The sequence below is a fragment of the Coregonus clupeaformis genome, chromosome 39, assembly GCF_020615455.1.
Source record: "Coregonus clupeaformis isolate EN_2021a chromosome 39, ASM2061545v1, whole genome shotgun sequence".
Taxonomy (NCBI): domain Eukaryota; kingdom Metazoa; phylum Chordata; class Actinopteri; order Salmoniformes; family Salmonidae; genus Coregonus; species Coregonus clupeaformis.
In genome coordinates, this window is record NC_059230.1 from 320,332 (window position 1) to 338,747 (window position 18,416).

General features: G+C 41.6%; 1 protein-coding gene across 2 annotated transcripts in view; it reads right to left on the reverse strand.

Moving 5' to 3' along the window:
• LOC121554271 (E3 ubiquitin-protein ligase TRIM7-like) overlaps positions 1 to 13,108 on the reverse strand; it is a 29,678-nt gene extending 16,570 nt beyond the window's left edge. Inside the window, exons 1-5 of one of the 2 annotated variants that reach the window (XM_041867744.1) lie at positions 13,043 to 13,108; positions 10,508 to 10,630; positions 10,196 to 10,252; positions 9,859 to 9,930; positions 8,690 to 8,761 (exon numbers count right to left, since the gene is read on the reverse strand). In XM_041867744.1, coding sequence (XP_041723678.1) covers positions 8,690 to 8,761; positions 9,859 to 9,930; positions 10,196 to 10,252; positions 10,508 to 10,624 — 318 coding nt within the window. In that variant the 5' untranslated portion in view covers positions 10,625 to 10,630; positions 13,043 to 13,108. The remainder of the gene's footprint in view (positions 1 to 8,689; positions 8,762 to 9,858; positions 9,931 to 10,195; positions 10,253 to 10,507; positions 10,631 to 13,042) is intronic. The other variant, XM_041867745.1, reaches the window with a different exon arrangement.
• Positions 13,109 to 18,416: the final 5,308 nt, after the last annotated feature.

Sequence of the window (18,416 nt, forward strand, 5' to 3'; positions counted from 1 at the left end):
ACAACCCAGGTAGGTTAATATAACACACCACCCCAGGTAGGTAATATAACACACCACCCTAGGTAGGTTAATATAACACACCACCCAGGTAGGTTAATATAATACACCACCCGGGTAGGGTAATATAACACACAACCCCAGGAAGGTTAATATAACACACCACCCAGGTAAGTTAATATAACACACCAACCAGGTAGAGTAAAATAACACAAAACCCAGGTAGGTTAATATAACACACCACCCGGGTAGGGTAATATAACACACTACCCAAGGTAGGTTAATATAACACACCACCCCAGGCAGGTTAATATAACACACACAACCCAAGTAGGTTAATATAACACACAACCCAGGTAGGTTGATATAACACACCACCCCAGGTAGGTTAATATAACACACTACCCAGGCAGGTTAATATAACACACTACCCAGGCAGGTTAATATAACACACACAACCCAAGTAGGTTAATATAACACACAACCCAGGTAGGTTAATATAACACACACAACCCAGGTAGGTTAATTTAACACACAACCCAGGTAGGTTAATATAAAACACTCCACCCAGGTAGGTTAATATAACACACCACCCAGATAGGTTAATATAACACACAACCCAGGTAGGTTAATATAACACACACAACCCAAGTAGGTTAATATAACACACAACCCAGGTAGGTTGATATAACACACCACCCCAGGTAGGTTAATATAACACACTACCCAGGCAGGTTAATATAACACACTACCCAGGCAGGTTAATATAACACACACAACCCAAGTAGGTTAATATAACACACAACCCAGGTAGGTTAATATAACACACACAACCCAGGTAGGTTAATTTAACACACAACCCAGGTAGGTTAATATAAAACACTCCACCCAGGTAGGTTAATATAACACACCACCCAGATAGGTTAATATAACACACAACCCAGGTAGGTTGATATAACACACACAACCCAGGTAGGTTAATATAACACACCACCCAGGTAGGTTAATATAACACACACAACCCAGGTAGGTTGATATAACACACCACCCCAGGTAGGTTAATATAACATACACAACCCAAGTAGGTTAATATAACACACAACCCAGGTAGGTTAATATAACACACACAACCCAGGTAGGTTAATTTAACACACAACCCAGGTAGGTTAATATAAAACACTCCACCCAGGTAGGTTAATATAACACACAACCCAGGTAGGTTAATATAACACACCACCCAGGTAGGTAATATATCACACACAACCCAGGTAGGTTAATATAACACACAACCCAGGTAGGTTAATATAAAATACACCACCCAGGTAGGTTAATATAACACACCACCCAGGTAGGTTAATATAACACACAAAACCCAGGTAGGTTAATATAACACACCACCCAGGTAGGTTAATATAACACACAACCCAGGTAGGTTAATATAACACACCACCCAGGTAGGTTAATATAACACACCACCCCATGTAGGTTAATATAACACACACAACCCAGGTAGGTTGATATAACAAACACAACCCAGGTAGGTAATATAACACACCACCCCAGGTAGGTTAATATAACACACACAACCCAGGTAGGTTAATATAACACACCACCCCAGGTAGGTTAATATAACACACACAACCCAGGTAGGTTAATATAACACACAACCCAGGTAAGTTAATATAAAACACTCCACCCAGGTAGGTTAATATAACACACCACCCAGTTCGGTTAATATAACACACAACCCATGTAGGTTAATATAACACACCACCCAGGTAGGTAATATAACACACACAACCCATGTGGGTTAATTTAACACACCACCCCAGGTAGGTTAATATAACACACCACCCAGGTAGTTTAATATAACACACCACCCAGGTAGGGTAATATAACACACCACCCCAGGTAGGTTAATATAACACACCACCCAGGTAGATTAATATAACACACAACCCAGGTAGGTTAATATAATACACTACCCCAGGTAGGTTAATATAACACACTACCGCAGGTAGGTTAAAATAACACACACTACCCCAGGTAGGTTAATATAACACACACATCCCAGGTAGGTTAATATAACACACAACCCAGGTTGGTTAATATAAAACACACCACCCAGGTAGGTTAATATAACACACAACCCAGGTAGGTTAATATAACACACCACCCAGGTAGGTTAATATAACACACACAACCCAGGAAGGTTAACATAACACACAACCCAGGTAGGTTAATATAACACACCACCCAGGTAGGGTAATTTAACACACCACCCCAGGTAGGTTAATATAACACACCACCCAGGTAGTTTAATATAACACACCACCCAGGTAGGGTAATATAACACACCACCCAAGGTAGGTTAATATAACACACCACCCAGGTAGATTAATATAACACACAACCCAGGTAGGTTAATATAATACACTACCCCAGGTAGGTTAATATAACACACTACCGCAGGTAGGTTAAAATAACACACACTACCCCAGGTAGGTTAATATAACACACACATCCCAGGTAGGTTAATATAACACACAACCCAGGTTGGTTAATATAAAACACACCACCCAGGTAGGTTAATATAACACACAACCCAGGTAGGTTAATATAACACACCACCCAGGTAAGTTAATATAACACACACAACCCAGGAAGGTTAACATAACACACAACCCAGGTAGGTTAATATAATACACTACCCCAGGAAGGTTAATTTAACACACCACCCAGGTAGATAAATATAACACACAACCCAGGTAGGTTAATATAATACACTTCCCCAGGTAGGTTAATATAACACACTACCCCAGGTAGGTTAATATAACACACCATCCCAGGCAGGTTAATATAACACACACAACCCAAGTAGGTTAATATCACACACAACCCAGGTAGGTTAATATAACACACAACCCAGGTAGGTTAATATAAAATACACCACCCAGGTAGGTTAATATAACACACCACCCAGGTAGGTTAATATAACACACAACCCAGGTAGGTTAATATATAACACCACCCAGGTAGGTTAATATAACACACACAACCCAGGTAGGTTAATATAACACACAACCCAGGTAGGTTAATATAATACACCACCCAGATAGGTAATATATCACACACAACCCAGGTAGGTTAATATAAAATACACCACCCAGGTAGGTTAATATAACACACCACCCAGGTAGGTTAATATAACACACAACCCAGGTAGGTTAATATAACACACCACCCAGGTAGGTTAATATAACACACAACCCAGGTAGGTTAATATAATACACCACCCAGGTAGGTTAATAAAACACACATAACCCAGGTAGGTTAATATAACACACCACCCAGGTAGGTTAATATAACACACAACCCAGGTAGGTTAATATAACACACCACCCAGGTAGGTTAATACAGTGGGGAAAAAAAGTATTTAGTCAGCCACCAATTGTGCAAGTTCTCCCACTTAAAAAGATGAGAGAGGCCTGTAATTTTCATCATAGGTACACGTCAACTATGACAGACAAATTAAGAAAAAAAAATCCAGAAAATCACACTGTAGGATTTTTAATGAATTTATTTGCAAATGATGGTGGAAAATAAGTATTTGGTCACCTACAAACAAGCAAGATTTCTGGCTCTCACAGACCTGTAACTTCTTCTTTAAGAGGCTCCTCTGTCCTCCACTCGTTACCTGTATTAATAGCACCTGTTTGAACTTGTTATCAGTATAAAAGACACCTGTCCACAACCTCAAACAGTCACACTCTAAACTCCACTATGGCCAAGACCAAAGAGCTGTCAAAGGACACCAGAAACAAAATTGTAGACCTGCACCAGGCTGGGAAGACTGAATCTGCAATAGGTGAGCAGCTTGGTTTGAAGAAATCAACTGTGGGAGCAATTATTAGGAAATGGAAGACATACAAGACCACTGATAATCTCCCTCGATCTGGGGCTCCACGCAAGATCTCACCCCGTGGGGTCAAAATTATCACAAGAACGGTGAGCAAAAATCCCAGAACCACACAGGGGGACCTAGTGAATGACCTGCAGAGAGCTGGGACCAAAGTAACAAAGCCTACCATCAGTAACACACTACGCCGCCAGGGACTCAAATCCTGCAGTTCCAGACGTGTCCCCCTGCTTAAGCCAGTACATGTCCAGGCCCGTCTGAAGTTTGCTAGAGTGCATTTGGATGATCCAGAAGAGGATTGGGAGAATGTCATATGGTCAGATGAAACCAAAATAGAACTTTTTGGTAAAAACTCAACTCATCGTGTTTGGAGGACAAAGAATGCTGAGTTGCATCCAAAGAACACCATACCTACTGTGAAGCATGGGGGTGTAAACATCATGCTTTGGGGCTGTTTTTCTGCAAAGGGACCAGGACGACTGATCCGTGTAAAGGAAAGAATGAATGGGGCCATGTATCGTGAGATTTTGAGTGAAAACCTCCTTCCATCAGCAAGGGCATTGAAGATGAAACGTGGCTGGGTCTTTCAGCATGACAATGATCCCAAACACACTGCCCGGGCAACGAAGGAGTGGCTTCGTAAGAAGCATTTCAAGGTCCTGGAGTGGCCTAGCCAGTCTCCAGATCTCAACCCCATAGAAAATCTTTGAGGGAGTTGAAAGTCCGTATTGCCCAGCGACAGCCCCAAAACATCACTGCTCTAGAGGAGATCTGCATGGAGGAATGGGCCAAAATAGTGTGTGAAAACCTTGTGAAGACTTACAGAAAACGTTTGACCTGTGTCATTGCCAACAAAGGGTATATAACAAAGTATTGAGAAACTTTTGTTATTGACCAAATACTTATTTTCCACCATAATTTGCAAATAAATTCATTAAAAATCCTACAATGTGATTTTCTGGATTTTTCTTTCTTATTTTGTCTGTCATAGTTGACGTGTACCTATGATGAAAATTAAAGGCCTCTCTCATCTTTTTAAGTGGGAGAACTTGCACAATTGGTGGCTGACTAAATACTTTTTTTCCCCACTGTATAACACACCACCCCAGGTAGGTTAATATAACAAACACAACCCAGGTAGGTAATATAACACACACAACCCAGGTAGGTTAATATAACACACCACCCCAGGTAGGTTAATATAACACACACAACCCAGGTAGGTTAATATAACACACAACCCAGGTAAGTTAATATAAAACACTCCACCCAGGTAGGTTAATATAACACACCACCCAGTTCGGTTAATATAACACACAACCCATGTAGGTTAATATAACACACCACCCAGGTAGGTAATATAACACACACAACCCAGGTAGGTTAATTTAACACACCACCCCAGGTAGGTTAATATAACACACCACCCATGTAGTTTAATATAACACACCACCCAGGTAGGGTAATATAACACACCACCCCAGGTAGGTTAATATAACACACCACCCAGGTAGATTAATATAACACACAACCCAGGTAGGTTAATATAATACACAACCCCAGGTAGGTTAATATAACACACTACCCCAGGTAGGTTAAAATAACACACACTACCCCAGGTAGGTTAATATAACACACACATCCCAGGTAGGTTAATATAACATACAACCCAGGTAGGTTAATATAAATCACACCACCCAGGTAGGTTAATACAACACACAACCCAGGTAGGTTAATATAACACACCACCCAGGTAGGTTAATATAACACACACAACCCAGGTAGGTTAATATAACACACAACCCAGGTAAGTTAATTTAACACACAACCCAGGTAGGTTAATATAACACACACAACCCAGGTAGGTTAATATAACACACAACCCAGGTAAGTTAATATAAAACACTCCACCCAGGTAGGTTAATATAACACACCACCCAGTTCGGTTAATATAACACACAACCCATGTAGGTTAATATAACACACCACCCAGGTAGGTAATATAACACACACAACCCAGGTAGGTTAATTTAACACACCACCCCAGGTAGGTTAATATAACACACCACCCATGTAGGTTAATATAACACACCACCCAGGTAGGTTAATATAACACACCACCCCAGGTAGGTTAATATAACAAACACAACCCAGGTAGGTAATATAACACACACAACCCAGGTAGGTTAATATAACACACCACCCCAGGTAGGTTAATATAACACAACCCAGGTAGGTTAATATAACACACAACCCAGGTAAGTTAATATAAAACACTCCACCCAGGTAGGTTAATATAACACACCACCCAGTTCGGTTAATATAACACACAACCCATGTAGGTTAATATAACACACCACCCAGGTAGGTAATATAACACACACAACCCAGGTAGGTTAATTTAACACACCACCCCAGGTAGGTTAATATAACACACCACCCATGTAGTTTAATATAACACACCACCCAGGTAGGGTAATATAACACACCACCCCAGGTAGGTTAATATAACACACCACCCAGGTAGATTAATATAACACACAACCCAGGTAGGTTAATATAATACACAACCCCAGGTAGGTTAATATAACACACTACCCCAGGTAGGTTAAAATAACACACACTACCCCAGGTAGGTTAATATAACACACACATCCCAGGTAGGTTAATATAACATACAACCCAGGTAGGTTAATATAAATCACACCACCCAGGTAGGTTAATACAACACACAACCCAGGTAGGTTAATATAACACACCACCCAGGTAGGTTAATATAACACACACAACCCAGGTAGGTTAATATAACACACAACCCAGGTAAGTTAATTTAACACACAACCCAGGTAGGTTAATATAACACACATCCCAGGTAGGTTAATTTAACACACCACCCAGGTGAATTAATATAACACACAACCCAGGTAGAATAATATAATACACTACCCCAGGTAGGTTAATATAACACACCACCCCAGGCAGGTTAATATAACACACACAACCCAAGTAGGTTAATATAACACACAACCCAGGTAAGTTAATTTAACACACAACCCAGGTAGGTTAATATAACACACATCCCAGGTAGGTTAATTTAACACACCACCCAGGTAGATTAATATAACACACCAGCCAGTTAGGTTAATATAACACACAACCCAGGTAGGTTAATTTAACACACCACCCAGGTAGGTTAATATAACACACAACCCAGGTAGGTTAATATAACACACCACCCAGGTAGGTTAATATTTTACATTTTACATTTTAGTCATTTAGCAGACGCTCTTATCCAGAGCGACTTACAGGAGCAATTAGGGTTAAGTGCCTTGCTCAAGGTCACATCGACCGATTTTTCACCTAGTCGGCTCGGGGATTAGAACCAGCGACCTTTCGGTTACTGGCACAACGCTCTTAACCACTAAGCTACCTGCCACCAATATAACACACACAACCCAGGTAGGTTAATATAACACACCACCCAGGTAGATTAATATAACAAACACAACCCAGGTAGGTTAATTTAACACACCACCCCAGGTAGGTTAATATAACACACCACCCAGGTAGTGTAATATAACACACCACCCAGGTAGGGTAATATAAGACACCACCCCAGGTAGGTTAATATAACACACCGCCCAGGTAGGTTAATATAAAACACTACCCCAGGTAGGTTAAAATAACACACACTACCCCAGGTAGGTTAATATAACACACACATCCCAGGTAGGTTAATATAACACACCACCCCAGGTAGGTTAATATAACACACACAACCCAGGTAGGTTAATATAACACACCACCCAGGTAGGTTAATATAACACACTACCCCAGGTAGGTTAAAATAACACACACTACCCCAGGTAGGTTAATATAACACACACATCCCAGGTAGGTTAATATAACACACAACCCAGGTAGGTTAATATAACACACACAACCCAGGTAGGTTAATTTAACACACCACCCAGGTAGGTTAATATAACACACACAACCCAGGTAGGTTAATATAACACACCACCCAAGTAGGTTAATATAACACACACATCCCAGGTAGGTTAATATAACACACACATCCCAGGTAGGTTAATATAACACACACATCCCAGGTAGGTTAATATAACACACCACTCCAGGTAGGTTAATATAATACACCACCCAGGTAAGTTAATATAACACACAACCCAGGTAGTTTAATATAACACACAACCCAGGTAGGTTAATATAACACACAACCCAGGTAAGTTAATATTAAATACACCACCCAGGTAGGTTAATATAACACACAACCCAGGTAGGTTAATATATAACACACCACCCCAGGTAGGTTAACATAACACACACAACCCAGGTAGGTTAATATAACACACACATCCCAGGTAGGTTAATATAACACACACAACCCAGGTAGGTTAATATAACACACCACCCAGGCAGGTTAAAATAACACACCACCAAGGTAGGTTAATATAACACACCACCCAGGTAGGTTAATATAAGACACAACCCAGGTAGGTTAATATAACACACAACCCAGGTAGGTTAATATAACACACCACCCAGGTAGGTTAATATAACACACACAACCCAGGTAGGTTAATATAACACACACAACCCAGGTAGGTTAATATAACACACCACCCCAGGTAGGTTAATATAACACACTACCCAGGTAGGTTAATATAACACACACAACCCAGGTAGGTTGATATAACACACAACACACAATATAATCCTCTCACTGAAATATTTTTTCTCCATAGAACACACTTTGTTGTTGTTGAAATGAGGCCTGATCCCGGTTTCTGAATGGCTCGTATTCCATTTCTCAAAGTCCCTCCCCTGTAGAAGTGGTACATACAGGACACAAATTACAGATGGATCCAAAATAGTGGACTGTAGCAAAATTTACATTTATGGTGGTGCCCAGCCCAGTCATAATCTAATTAATATGATGTGCCCTGATTTGCTATAGGATTGCCCAGCATCCTAAATTCAAACCCTATACTGTATGTATATAATATAACATACACAACCCAGGAAGGTTAATATAATACATCACCCAGGTAGGTTAATATAACACACACATCCCAGGTAGGTTAATATAACACACACAACCCAGGTAGGTTAATATAACACACAACCCAGGTAGGTTAATATAACACACAACCCAGGTAGGTTAATATAACACACACAACCCAGGTAGGTTAATATAACACACATCACCCAGGTAGGTTAATATAACACACACATCCCAGGTAGGTTAATATAACACACCACCCCAGGTAGGTTAATATAACACACCACCCAGGTAGGTTAATATAACACACCACCCAGGTAGGTTAATATAACACACATTCCAGGTAGGTTAATTTAACACACAACCCAGGTAGGTTAATATAACACACAACCCAGGTAGGTTAATATAACACACACGACCCATGTAGGTTAATATAACACACAACCCAGGTGGGTTAATATAACACATAACCCAGGTAGGTTAATATAACACACATTCCAGGTAGGTTTATATAACACACACAACCCATGTAGGTTAATATAACACACACAACCCAGGTAGGTTAATATAATACATCACCCAGGTAGGTTAATATAAAACACACCACCCAGGTAGGTTAATATAACACACACCCCAGGTAGGTTAATATAACACACAACCCATGTAGGTTAATATAACACACAACCCAGGTAGGTTAATATAACACACACAACCCAGGTAGGTTAATATAACACACAACCCAGGTAGGTTAATATAACACACAACCCATGTAGGTTAATATAACACACAACCCAGGTAGGTTAATATAACACACACAACCCAGGTAGGTTAATATAACACACAACCCAGGTAGGTTAATATAACACACCACCTACAATATCATCCTCTCACTGAAATGTTTTTTCTCCATAGAACCCACTTTGCTGTTGTTGAAATGAGGCCTGATCCCGGTTTCTGAATGGCTCGTATTCCATTTCTCAAAGTCCATCCCCTGTAGAAGTGGTACAGGCAGGACACAAATTACAGATGGATCCAAAATAGTGGACTGTAGCAAAATTTACATTTATGGTGGTGCCCAGCCCAGTCATAATTTAATTAATATGATGTGCCCTGATTTGCTATAGGATTGCCCAGCATCCTAGATTCAAAACCTATACTGTATGTAGAAAGTTAAAAGGCAATTCAACAGTCTTGGGACAAAGTCCCTGGCCTAAAGATGGAGTGGCTAGTGGTTTAGTGGTTGGAACTGAACTCACCTTGCTGTTGCTGAGATGTGGTTTATTCCAGGGTTCTGAGTGGGTAGCCTCCACAGTCTCCAGTGGGAACAAAGACAGGGTTATAAAACACAGAATGCATCCACACACGAGTAGGCTTATTAAACTGTCAAATGCTAGTGTTCACTGCAAAGCGGGTCTTGTCACAATGTATCTCTGGTCACAAGTAGTGCACTAAATGGAAAAGGGTGGGATCTAGTCAAAAGTAGTGCACTATATAGGGAATAGGGTGTTGTGAGACAGCCGTAGACATATGGTGTCATTGTGTCATATAAGACAACCATAGATACTCACCTGCTTGTGACTGAGGTTGGGCTTGTTGCAGGGTTCTGAGCCTCTGTCCTCCAACCTCTGGTGAGGGTCCTTCTCCTTCACCTTAGGAGACCGGCTTTTGTCGTTAGGCTGCTGCATTATGGGCTATGAAGACGAGGTGGGGGGATAGGGAGAGAAACAGGGTAGTAATGGTGAGAGACATTGAGAAAAGACAAGGACAGAGAGAAAGAGAGAGAGAGAGCGAGAGAGAAAGAGAGAGAGAGGGGAGAGAGAGAGAGAGGGGAGGAGAGAGAGAGAGGGGGGAGAGAGAGAGAGAAAGAGAGGAGGGAGAGAAAGAGAGAGGGGGAGAGAGAGAGGGGGGAGAGAGAGAGCGAGAGAGGGGGAGAGAGAGAGAGAGAGAGAGGGGGAGAGAAAGAGCGAGAGGGGGGAGAGAGAGAGAGGGGGGAGAGAGGGTGGGAAAGAGAGAGAGGAAGGGGGAGAGAGAGAGAGGAGGAAGAGAGGGAGAGAGAGGGGGGAAAGAGAGGGAGAGAGAGGGGGAAGAGAGAGAGAGGGGGAAAGAGAGAGAGAGAGAGAGGGGGAGAGAAATAGAGAGAGGGGGGAGAGAAAGAGAGAGAGGGGGAGAGAGAGAGAGGGGGAAGAGCGAGAGAGAGGGGGAGAGAAAGAGAGAATGGGAGGAGAGAGAGAGAGAGAGAGGGGGAGAGAGAGAGAGGGGGGAGAGCGAGAGAGATGGGGAGAGAGAGAGAGAGAGGGGGGAGAGCAAGAGAGATGGGGAGAGAGCAAGAGAGAGGGGGAGAGAGAGAAAGAGATGGGGGAAAGAGAGAGAGAGAGGGGGGAGAGATAGAGGGGGTAGAGAGTGAGATGGCGGAGCGAGAGAGAGAGGGGGAGAGAGAGAGAAGGGGTGAGAGAGAGAGGGCGTAGAGAGAGAGAGAGGGGGAGTGAGAGAGAGAGGGGGAGAGAGAGAGAGAAGGAGTGAGAGAGAGAGAGGGGGAGAGAGAGAGGGGAGAGAGAGAAAGAAGGGGGGGAGAGAGAGAGGGGTAGAGAGAGAGAGGGGTAGAGAGATGGGGGAGAGAGAAAGAGAGAGGGGGAGAGCGATAGAGAGAGGGGGAGAGAGAAAGAGAGAGGGGGGAGAAAAGAGAGAGAAGGGGAGAAAGAGAGAGATAGAGGGGGATAGAGAGAGAGGGGGGAGAGAGAGAGGGAGAGAGAGGGGGAGAGAGAGAGGGGGGAGAAAGAGAGAGAGGGGAGAGAGAGAGGGGGAGAGAGAGACAGAGGGGGGAGGGAGAGAGCGAGAGAGAGGGGGGAGTGAGAGAGAGAGGGGGGAGAGGGAGAGAGAATGAGTGAGAGAGAGAGGGGGGAGAGAGAGAGGGGGGAGAGAGAGAAAGAAGGGGGGAGAGAGAGAGGGGTAGAGAGAGAGAGGGGGGAGAGAGATGGGGGAGAGAGAAAGAGAGAGGGGGAGAGCGATAGAGAGAGGGGGAGAGAGAAAGAGAGAGGGGGAGAAAGAGAGAGAGAGGGGGAGAAAGAGAGAGATAGAGGGGGAGAGAGAGAGAGGGGGGAGAGAGGGGAGAGAGAGAGAGAGGGGGAGAGAGAGAGAGAGAGGGGGAGAGAAAGAGAGAGAGGGGGAGAGAAAGAGAGAGAGGGGGAGAGAGAGGGGGGGAGAGAGAGACAGAGGGGGGAGGGAGAGAGCGAGAGAGAGGGGGGAGAGAGTGATAGGGAGGGGGGAGAGAAAGAGAGAGACAGGGGACAGAGAGAGAAAGAGAGTGAGGGGGAGAGAGAGGGGGGGTAGAAAGAGAGAGAGAGGGGGAGAGAGAGACAGGGGGGAGAGAGAGAGAGGGGGGAGAGAAAGAGAGAGGGGGAGAGAGAGAGAGGGGGGAGAGTGGAAGAGAGAGTGGGGAGAGAGAGAGAGAGGGGGAGGGAGAGAGAGAGGAGGGAGAGAGAGAGAGGGGGGAGAAAGAGAGAGGGGGGAGAGAGAAAGAGAGAGGGGAAAGAGAGAGAAAGAGAGAGGGGAGAGAGAGAGAAAGAGAGAGAGATGTATTTCACAAGAACAATAACAATCGAGCCAATAAGTCAAGATGTCTGCCAGTGTTTATAGGATCAAGGGTCAGTTCCAAAGACTTCCTTAGAGTGATTATACGTTACTGGAATTCTCCAATTGTTTCCTTGTAACTCAAAATAAATGTATTGAACCAACATCAACCTCATGCAATGTGATCAATCATTTCACAGAACTCTTTGATTCAAAACCTTTTCAGGTATAATACTGTAACTGTAGGTGCACTTGCTTTGTTTTGATTGAGGTGGGTTTTAATGTCATAGTTTTCAGTCATTTTGACTCAGTGTCTCAAATGTAAGAAATAGTCATTAAACAATGTATATTCTGTAAGTTTGTGACAGTTATTTATAAGACAATGAATTATTAACATTGAGTAGCTACAACTTTTGGTTTGAGGTTTGACCTTATTGTCTACAGTATATTAGTATCTCATAATATACAGCATCTATAACTATTAAATATCTGAAAATACCCAGAATTTACCTCCTAAACAGAAAAAAGTGACTTACCTGTGTAGCTCTCACCTGCTTCTGTTGTGTTCACGGTACTATTGTTGGTCATACACACAGTAGAAGCATGATACAGTCTTGAAAGTGGACTTTGACCGAAGAAATCATATCATTTTACTGGAAGACAGATATGTTTGCTACCCACCATTATTTAGGCAAGGCAGATACAGGTAGAGAGTGATTATGGTGCAAAGTTGCATCACCCCATCTGGCGTTATAACTTTAATAATGTTTACATACTGTTTTACCCACTTCATATACAGTACCAGTCAAAAGTTTGGACACACCTACTCATTCAAGGGTTTTTCTTTATTTTTACTATTTTCTACATTGTGGAATAATAGTGAAGACATCAAAACTATGAAATAACACACATAGTGGTTTCTTTGCGGCAATTCGACCATGAAGGCCTGATTCACGCAGCCTCCTCTGAACAGTTAATGTTGAGATGTGTCTGTTACTTGAACTCTGTGAAGCATTTATTTGGCCTGCAATTTCTGAGGCTAGTAACTCTAATGAACTTATCCTCTGCAGCAGAGGTAACTCTGGGTCTTCCTTTCCTGTGGCGGTCCTCATGAGAGCCAGTTTCATCATAGTGCTTGATGGTTTTCGCAACTGCACTTGAAGAAACTTTCAAAGTTCTTGACATTTTCCGTATTCACTGAATTCATGTAACAAAGTAATGATGGACTGTCGTTTCTCTTTGCTTATTTGAGCTGTTCTTGGTATTTTACCAAATAGGGCTATCTTCTGTATACCACCCCTCGTCACTACACAACTGATTAGCTCAAGGAAAGAAATTCCACAAATTAACTTTTAACAAGGCTCTCCTGTTAATTGAAATGCATTCCAGTTGACTACCTCATGAAGCTGGTTGAGAGAATGCCAAGAGTGTGCAAAGCTGTCATCAAGGCAAAAGGTGGCTATTTGAAGATTCTCAAATATAACATATATTTTGATTTGTTTAACACTTTTTTGGTTACTACATGATTCAATATGTGTTCTTCCATAGTTGTGATGTCTTCTCTATTATTCTACAATGTAGAAAATAGTAAAAATAAAGAAAAACCTTTCAATGAGTAGGTGTGTCCAAACTTTTGACTGGTACTGTATATACAGTGCGTTCGGAAAGTATTCAGACCCCTTGACTTTTTCCACATTTTGTTAGGTTACAGCCTTATTCTAAAATTAATTAAATTGTTTTTTTCCCTCATCAATCTACACACAAGACCCCATAATGACAAATCAAAAATTGGTTTTTGTATATTTTTGCTAATTTATCAAATAAAATAAAGGAAATATCACATTTACATAAGTAATCTTCAAATAGGCTTGTTAAAAGTTAATTTGTGGAATTTCTTTCCTTCTTAATGCGTTTGAGCCAATCAGTTGTGTGTGACAAGGTAGGGGGGGTATACAGAAGATAGCCCTATTTGGTAAAAGACTAAGTCCATATTATGGCAAGAACAGCTCAAATAAGCAAAGAGAAATGACAGTCCATCATTACTTTAAGACATGAAGTTCAGTCAATACGGAACATTTCAAGAACTTTGAACGTTTCCTCAAGTTCAGTTGCAAAAACCATCAAGCGCTATGATGAAACTGGCTCTCATGAGGACCACCACAGGAAAGGAAGACCCAGAGTTACCTCTGCTGCGACGATAAGTTCATTAGAGTTACCAGCCTCAGAAATTGCAGGCCAAATGCTTCACAAAGTTCAAGTAACAGACACATCTCAACATCAACTGTTCAGAGGAGACTGCGTGAATCAGGCCTTCATGGTCGAATTGCTGCAAAGAAAGACACTACTAAAGGACACCAATAATAAGAAGAGACTTGCTTGGGCCAAGAAACACAAGCAATGGACATTAGACCGGTGGAAATTTGTCCTTTGGTCTGGAGTCCAAATTTGATATTTTTGGTTCCAACCGCCATTTCTTTGTAAGACGTGGTGTGGGTGAACGGATGATCTCCGCATGTGTATTTCCCACCGTAAAGCATGGAGGAGGAGGTGTTATGGTGTGGGGGTGCTTTACTGGTGACACTGTCTGTGATTTATCTAGAATTCATTTAACCAGCATGTCTACCACAGCATTCTACAGCGATACGCCATCCCATCTGGTTTGGCTTAGTGGGACTATCATTTTTTTTTCAACAGGACAATGACCAAACACACCTCCAAGCTGTGTAAGGGCTATTTTACCAAGGAGGAGAGTGATGGAGTGCTGCATCAGATGACCTGGGCTCCACACTCCCCTGACCTCAACCCAATTGAGATGGTTTGGGATGAGTCGGATCGCAGAGCGAAGGAAAAGCAGCCAACAAGTGCTCAGCATTTGTGAGAATATCGTATCTGAAGATTATGTCTTTGTTAAATGTTTTTCATGAAGAAATGGAATGTTGGTTATGTTAGTATCAAAAGGGAATGTTTAGTGTAACGTCACATAGAACAGACAGGAAGTGTGTTGTAAACAGGGGAGACTGGTGATTGGCCAGAAGAGGGAGCATCATTGTTTATAAATAGGGGTTAAACGATGAGAAGGCAGAACGGTCATGGCAATCTGAGGAGCCGTTCTCCGGACACCGCGGGTCTGTACTTATGCTGTAACCTCGTGATTTTAATAAAAGCCTCTAACACGATGCAGCATAAACGGACTCTTTGTTGACAGCAATAATGGCCACCATTCACCCGATACGACATAATGGCGCCCAACGTGGGGCTGGGTTTGCGTCTCTTCGTTGTTTCAGTCAATCGCCAGGCTAACTCGCTTTGAAGCATGGCCAAAAAGGGTGAGTTTTTTCTTACCGCTTCGGAGTTTGTTAGATTGGATACGACTTGTGTACACTGGAGAGATGTACCATACGACCTTGCCTCGGGTGGCGTTGTTGCTGTTGACTAGAGTCTGCTAAAATAGATTCCATTGGTAACGGGTGGCAATGGGAAATTTAGAGCATTAAGATATATTCCATTGGTAACGGTTGGCAATGGGGAAATTTAGAGCATTAAAATAGATTCCATTGGTAACGGTTGGCAATGGGAAATTTGGAGCATTAAACGGTAGGATTTAAGTATTGAAGTGTACGATTAAGGCAGATATGCGCATTCTTTAGGGCACTGTACCGCTTTAAGACCTCTAGAGGGGGCCATTTTAGATGTTGGGCCGGCAAATCCGTTTACACGATAGAATGGGTGGACGGTGTTTTTTTTTTTTAAAGAGAGCTCGGATTAATGAGGTTTATCTGATTGTGATTATGATTTGACTTTCGTCCGACGGGATGTCTGATTGGGTTTGATTTCTCGGTGTAATGCTCATTAGTCCCGGTAGCAAAAACGGTAGGATAAATATGTTTAAAATTGATAGGGCAGTGCAGGTTACTTAGGGCTGGGTAGGCCGCAGTTAGCTAAAGGCTAAGGCTAATGTTAGTGCTAAATGGGAGTGTGTTTCATGCTACATGGTACATGGCGGCTAATGCTAAATGCTAATTGTGTTGTGTGCTACATGCTAATGTATCCTTAGAGACTCCATCGCGATGGACTAAGCCTCTTAAAATATGTATGTGTGTGTAGAATTTAAAGTTCTACGCAAATGTGAGCTCTGTTATGTGTAATTGTGTGAGTATAAGGTATAAAATAGTGAAGCTGTAGCGTAATGTTATCGTTCTATTGTCCGGGAATCGTATTATTGAATGTATGCGCATGCATTTAATTTTGCGACACTACACTACAGAAAGGGGGAGTTTATGGCACGAGATTAGGACACGTTTTGGTTTACGGCACTAAACTACAACACGAGGGTATTGTAAAACTACAAAACAAAATGGTGGGTTAAGGTCATAGGTCCCATTTGGCGTTACCCTGCAAGGGGGAAATGGACACAGACAAAGAGGAGAGATTTTAACACGAGTATTTTAGTTTCAACGGCGGCTGGTTAAAGATGAAACTTGTTTTGTGACCTATTGAATTTATACATTAAATATATGTTGGCGAAGTATAATGAATTGAATTAAATAATTAAAAGACGATTAAAATTAAATAAAAATGTTTTTGAGCGATCTATTTAGTTCTGATTTTAGTCTTAGAGTGAATAATGGGTGAACGAAGGAATATTGAATATGGTTGAAATAACTCAGGGATTGCATTAACTACTAAAATGTGATTCTGTGTCTCTGTTTTTCTGTCATATGAGAGGAGCAATACGATACGACAGGAGAGAGGAGGGGCTAACGTGTGACTGACGTGCGTCACGTGACAAGGTGTGACGTGGCAGAGGCAGATGATCGGATCAGATATCAGGCTAGTTTACCAAATATGTGATGGTATGACAATTTCACATAGGCTTGGCAAACTGATTCATTAAAAATTGCATTTTGGAGGCTCTGCATCACTGGGGTTTGATGGGAATTGTAGTATTGAAGGGTTAGAGGCTTTGTTTTTGGGGGATTGCTTTGAAGTTGACTAACTACATTTACTTGCATTTGATGGGTTGTGGTAAGATAGCCAACACTAATTGATAAATTGGTGACATAGGAATAAAAATTGGTTTTAATTATTCATAATTTTTAATTGGTTTTTTATTTTTAATTAAATGGTTTTTGAATAAAACATTTAATTGAATTTTTTAATATTCATATTTTGGGTGATTTATAAAAAATAAAAAATAAAAATTATTATTATTATTATTATTTTTTTTTGGAATTGTTAGGTTTATATTAATAATTAGAGGGGGGGAAGCCATAGGCTATACAGTCTAAAATAAAATAATTCATGATAAAGGAATATAAAAGAGTAGTTACAATGGGGAGAAAGGACAGCAAGGCTAGAGGAAGGTGATTACACCGATTGATATAGGGAAAAATAGTAATCCTTTAACTAAAGTAGTGTTAGAAAGTAGTGTTAGAAAAACTAATGGCAGAAGTTAGTACACCTTTCTCACATACGGATTCAGCAAAAAGTACAGCTTAGGGATGTTTATCCTCAGCTTTCAGTGATCATCTAGGAGGGTGATTGTTACATCAGAGATGAAGATGAACGAATAATAGATAGAGGACAAGCAGAAACGACGATGAAGATGGATCAAAACTCCAGAAGGAAGAAAATGTGATGTCTGGAAGAAAAGAGGGAGGTAAGGAGGATGGAACTTAAAGAAGATGAGGATGATGAAGATGAGAGTGATGATGAAGAGGTCATGGGTGGATATGACTCTGTGATCAGAAGAAAGTTGGCAAGAGAGGAAAGAAGAAGGATACATGAGATTTGATCTCTGATGGAAGTTGAAGATGAAGAAAGCGATGAAGATTTGGAGATTAAGGGTGCTTTATGTTCAAGAGGATTTTATCCTACAATGACTAGCAAAGAAGAAATGGAGATATATAC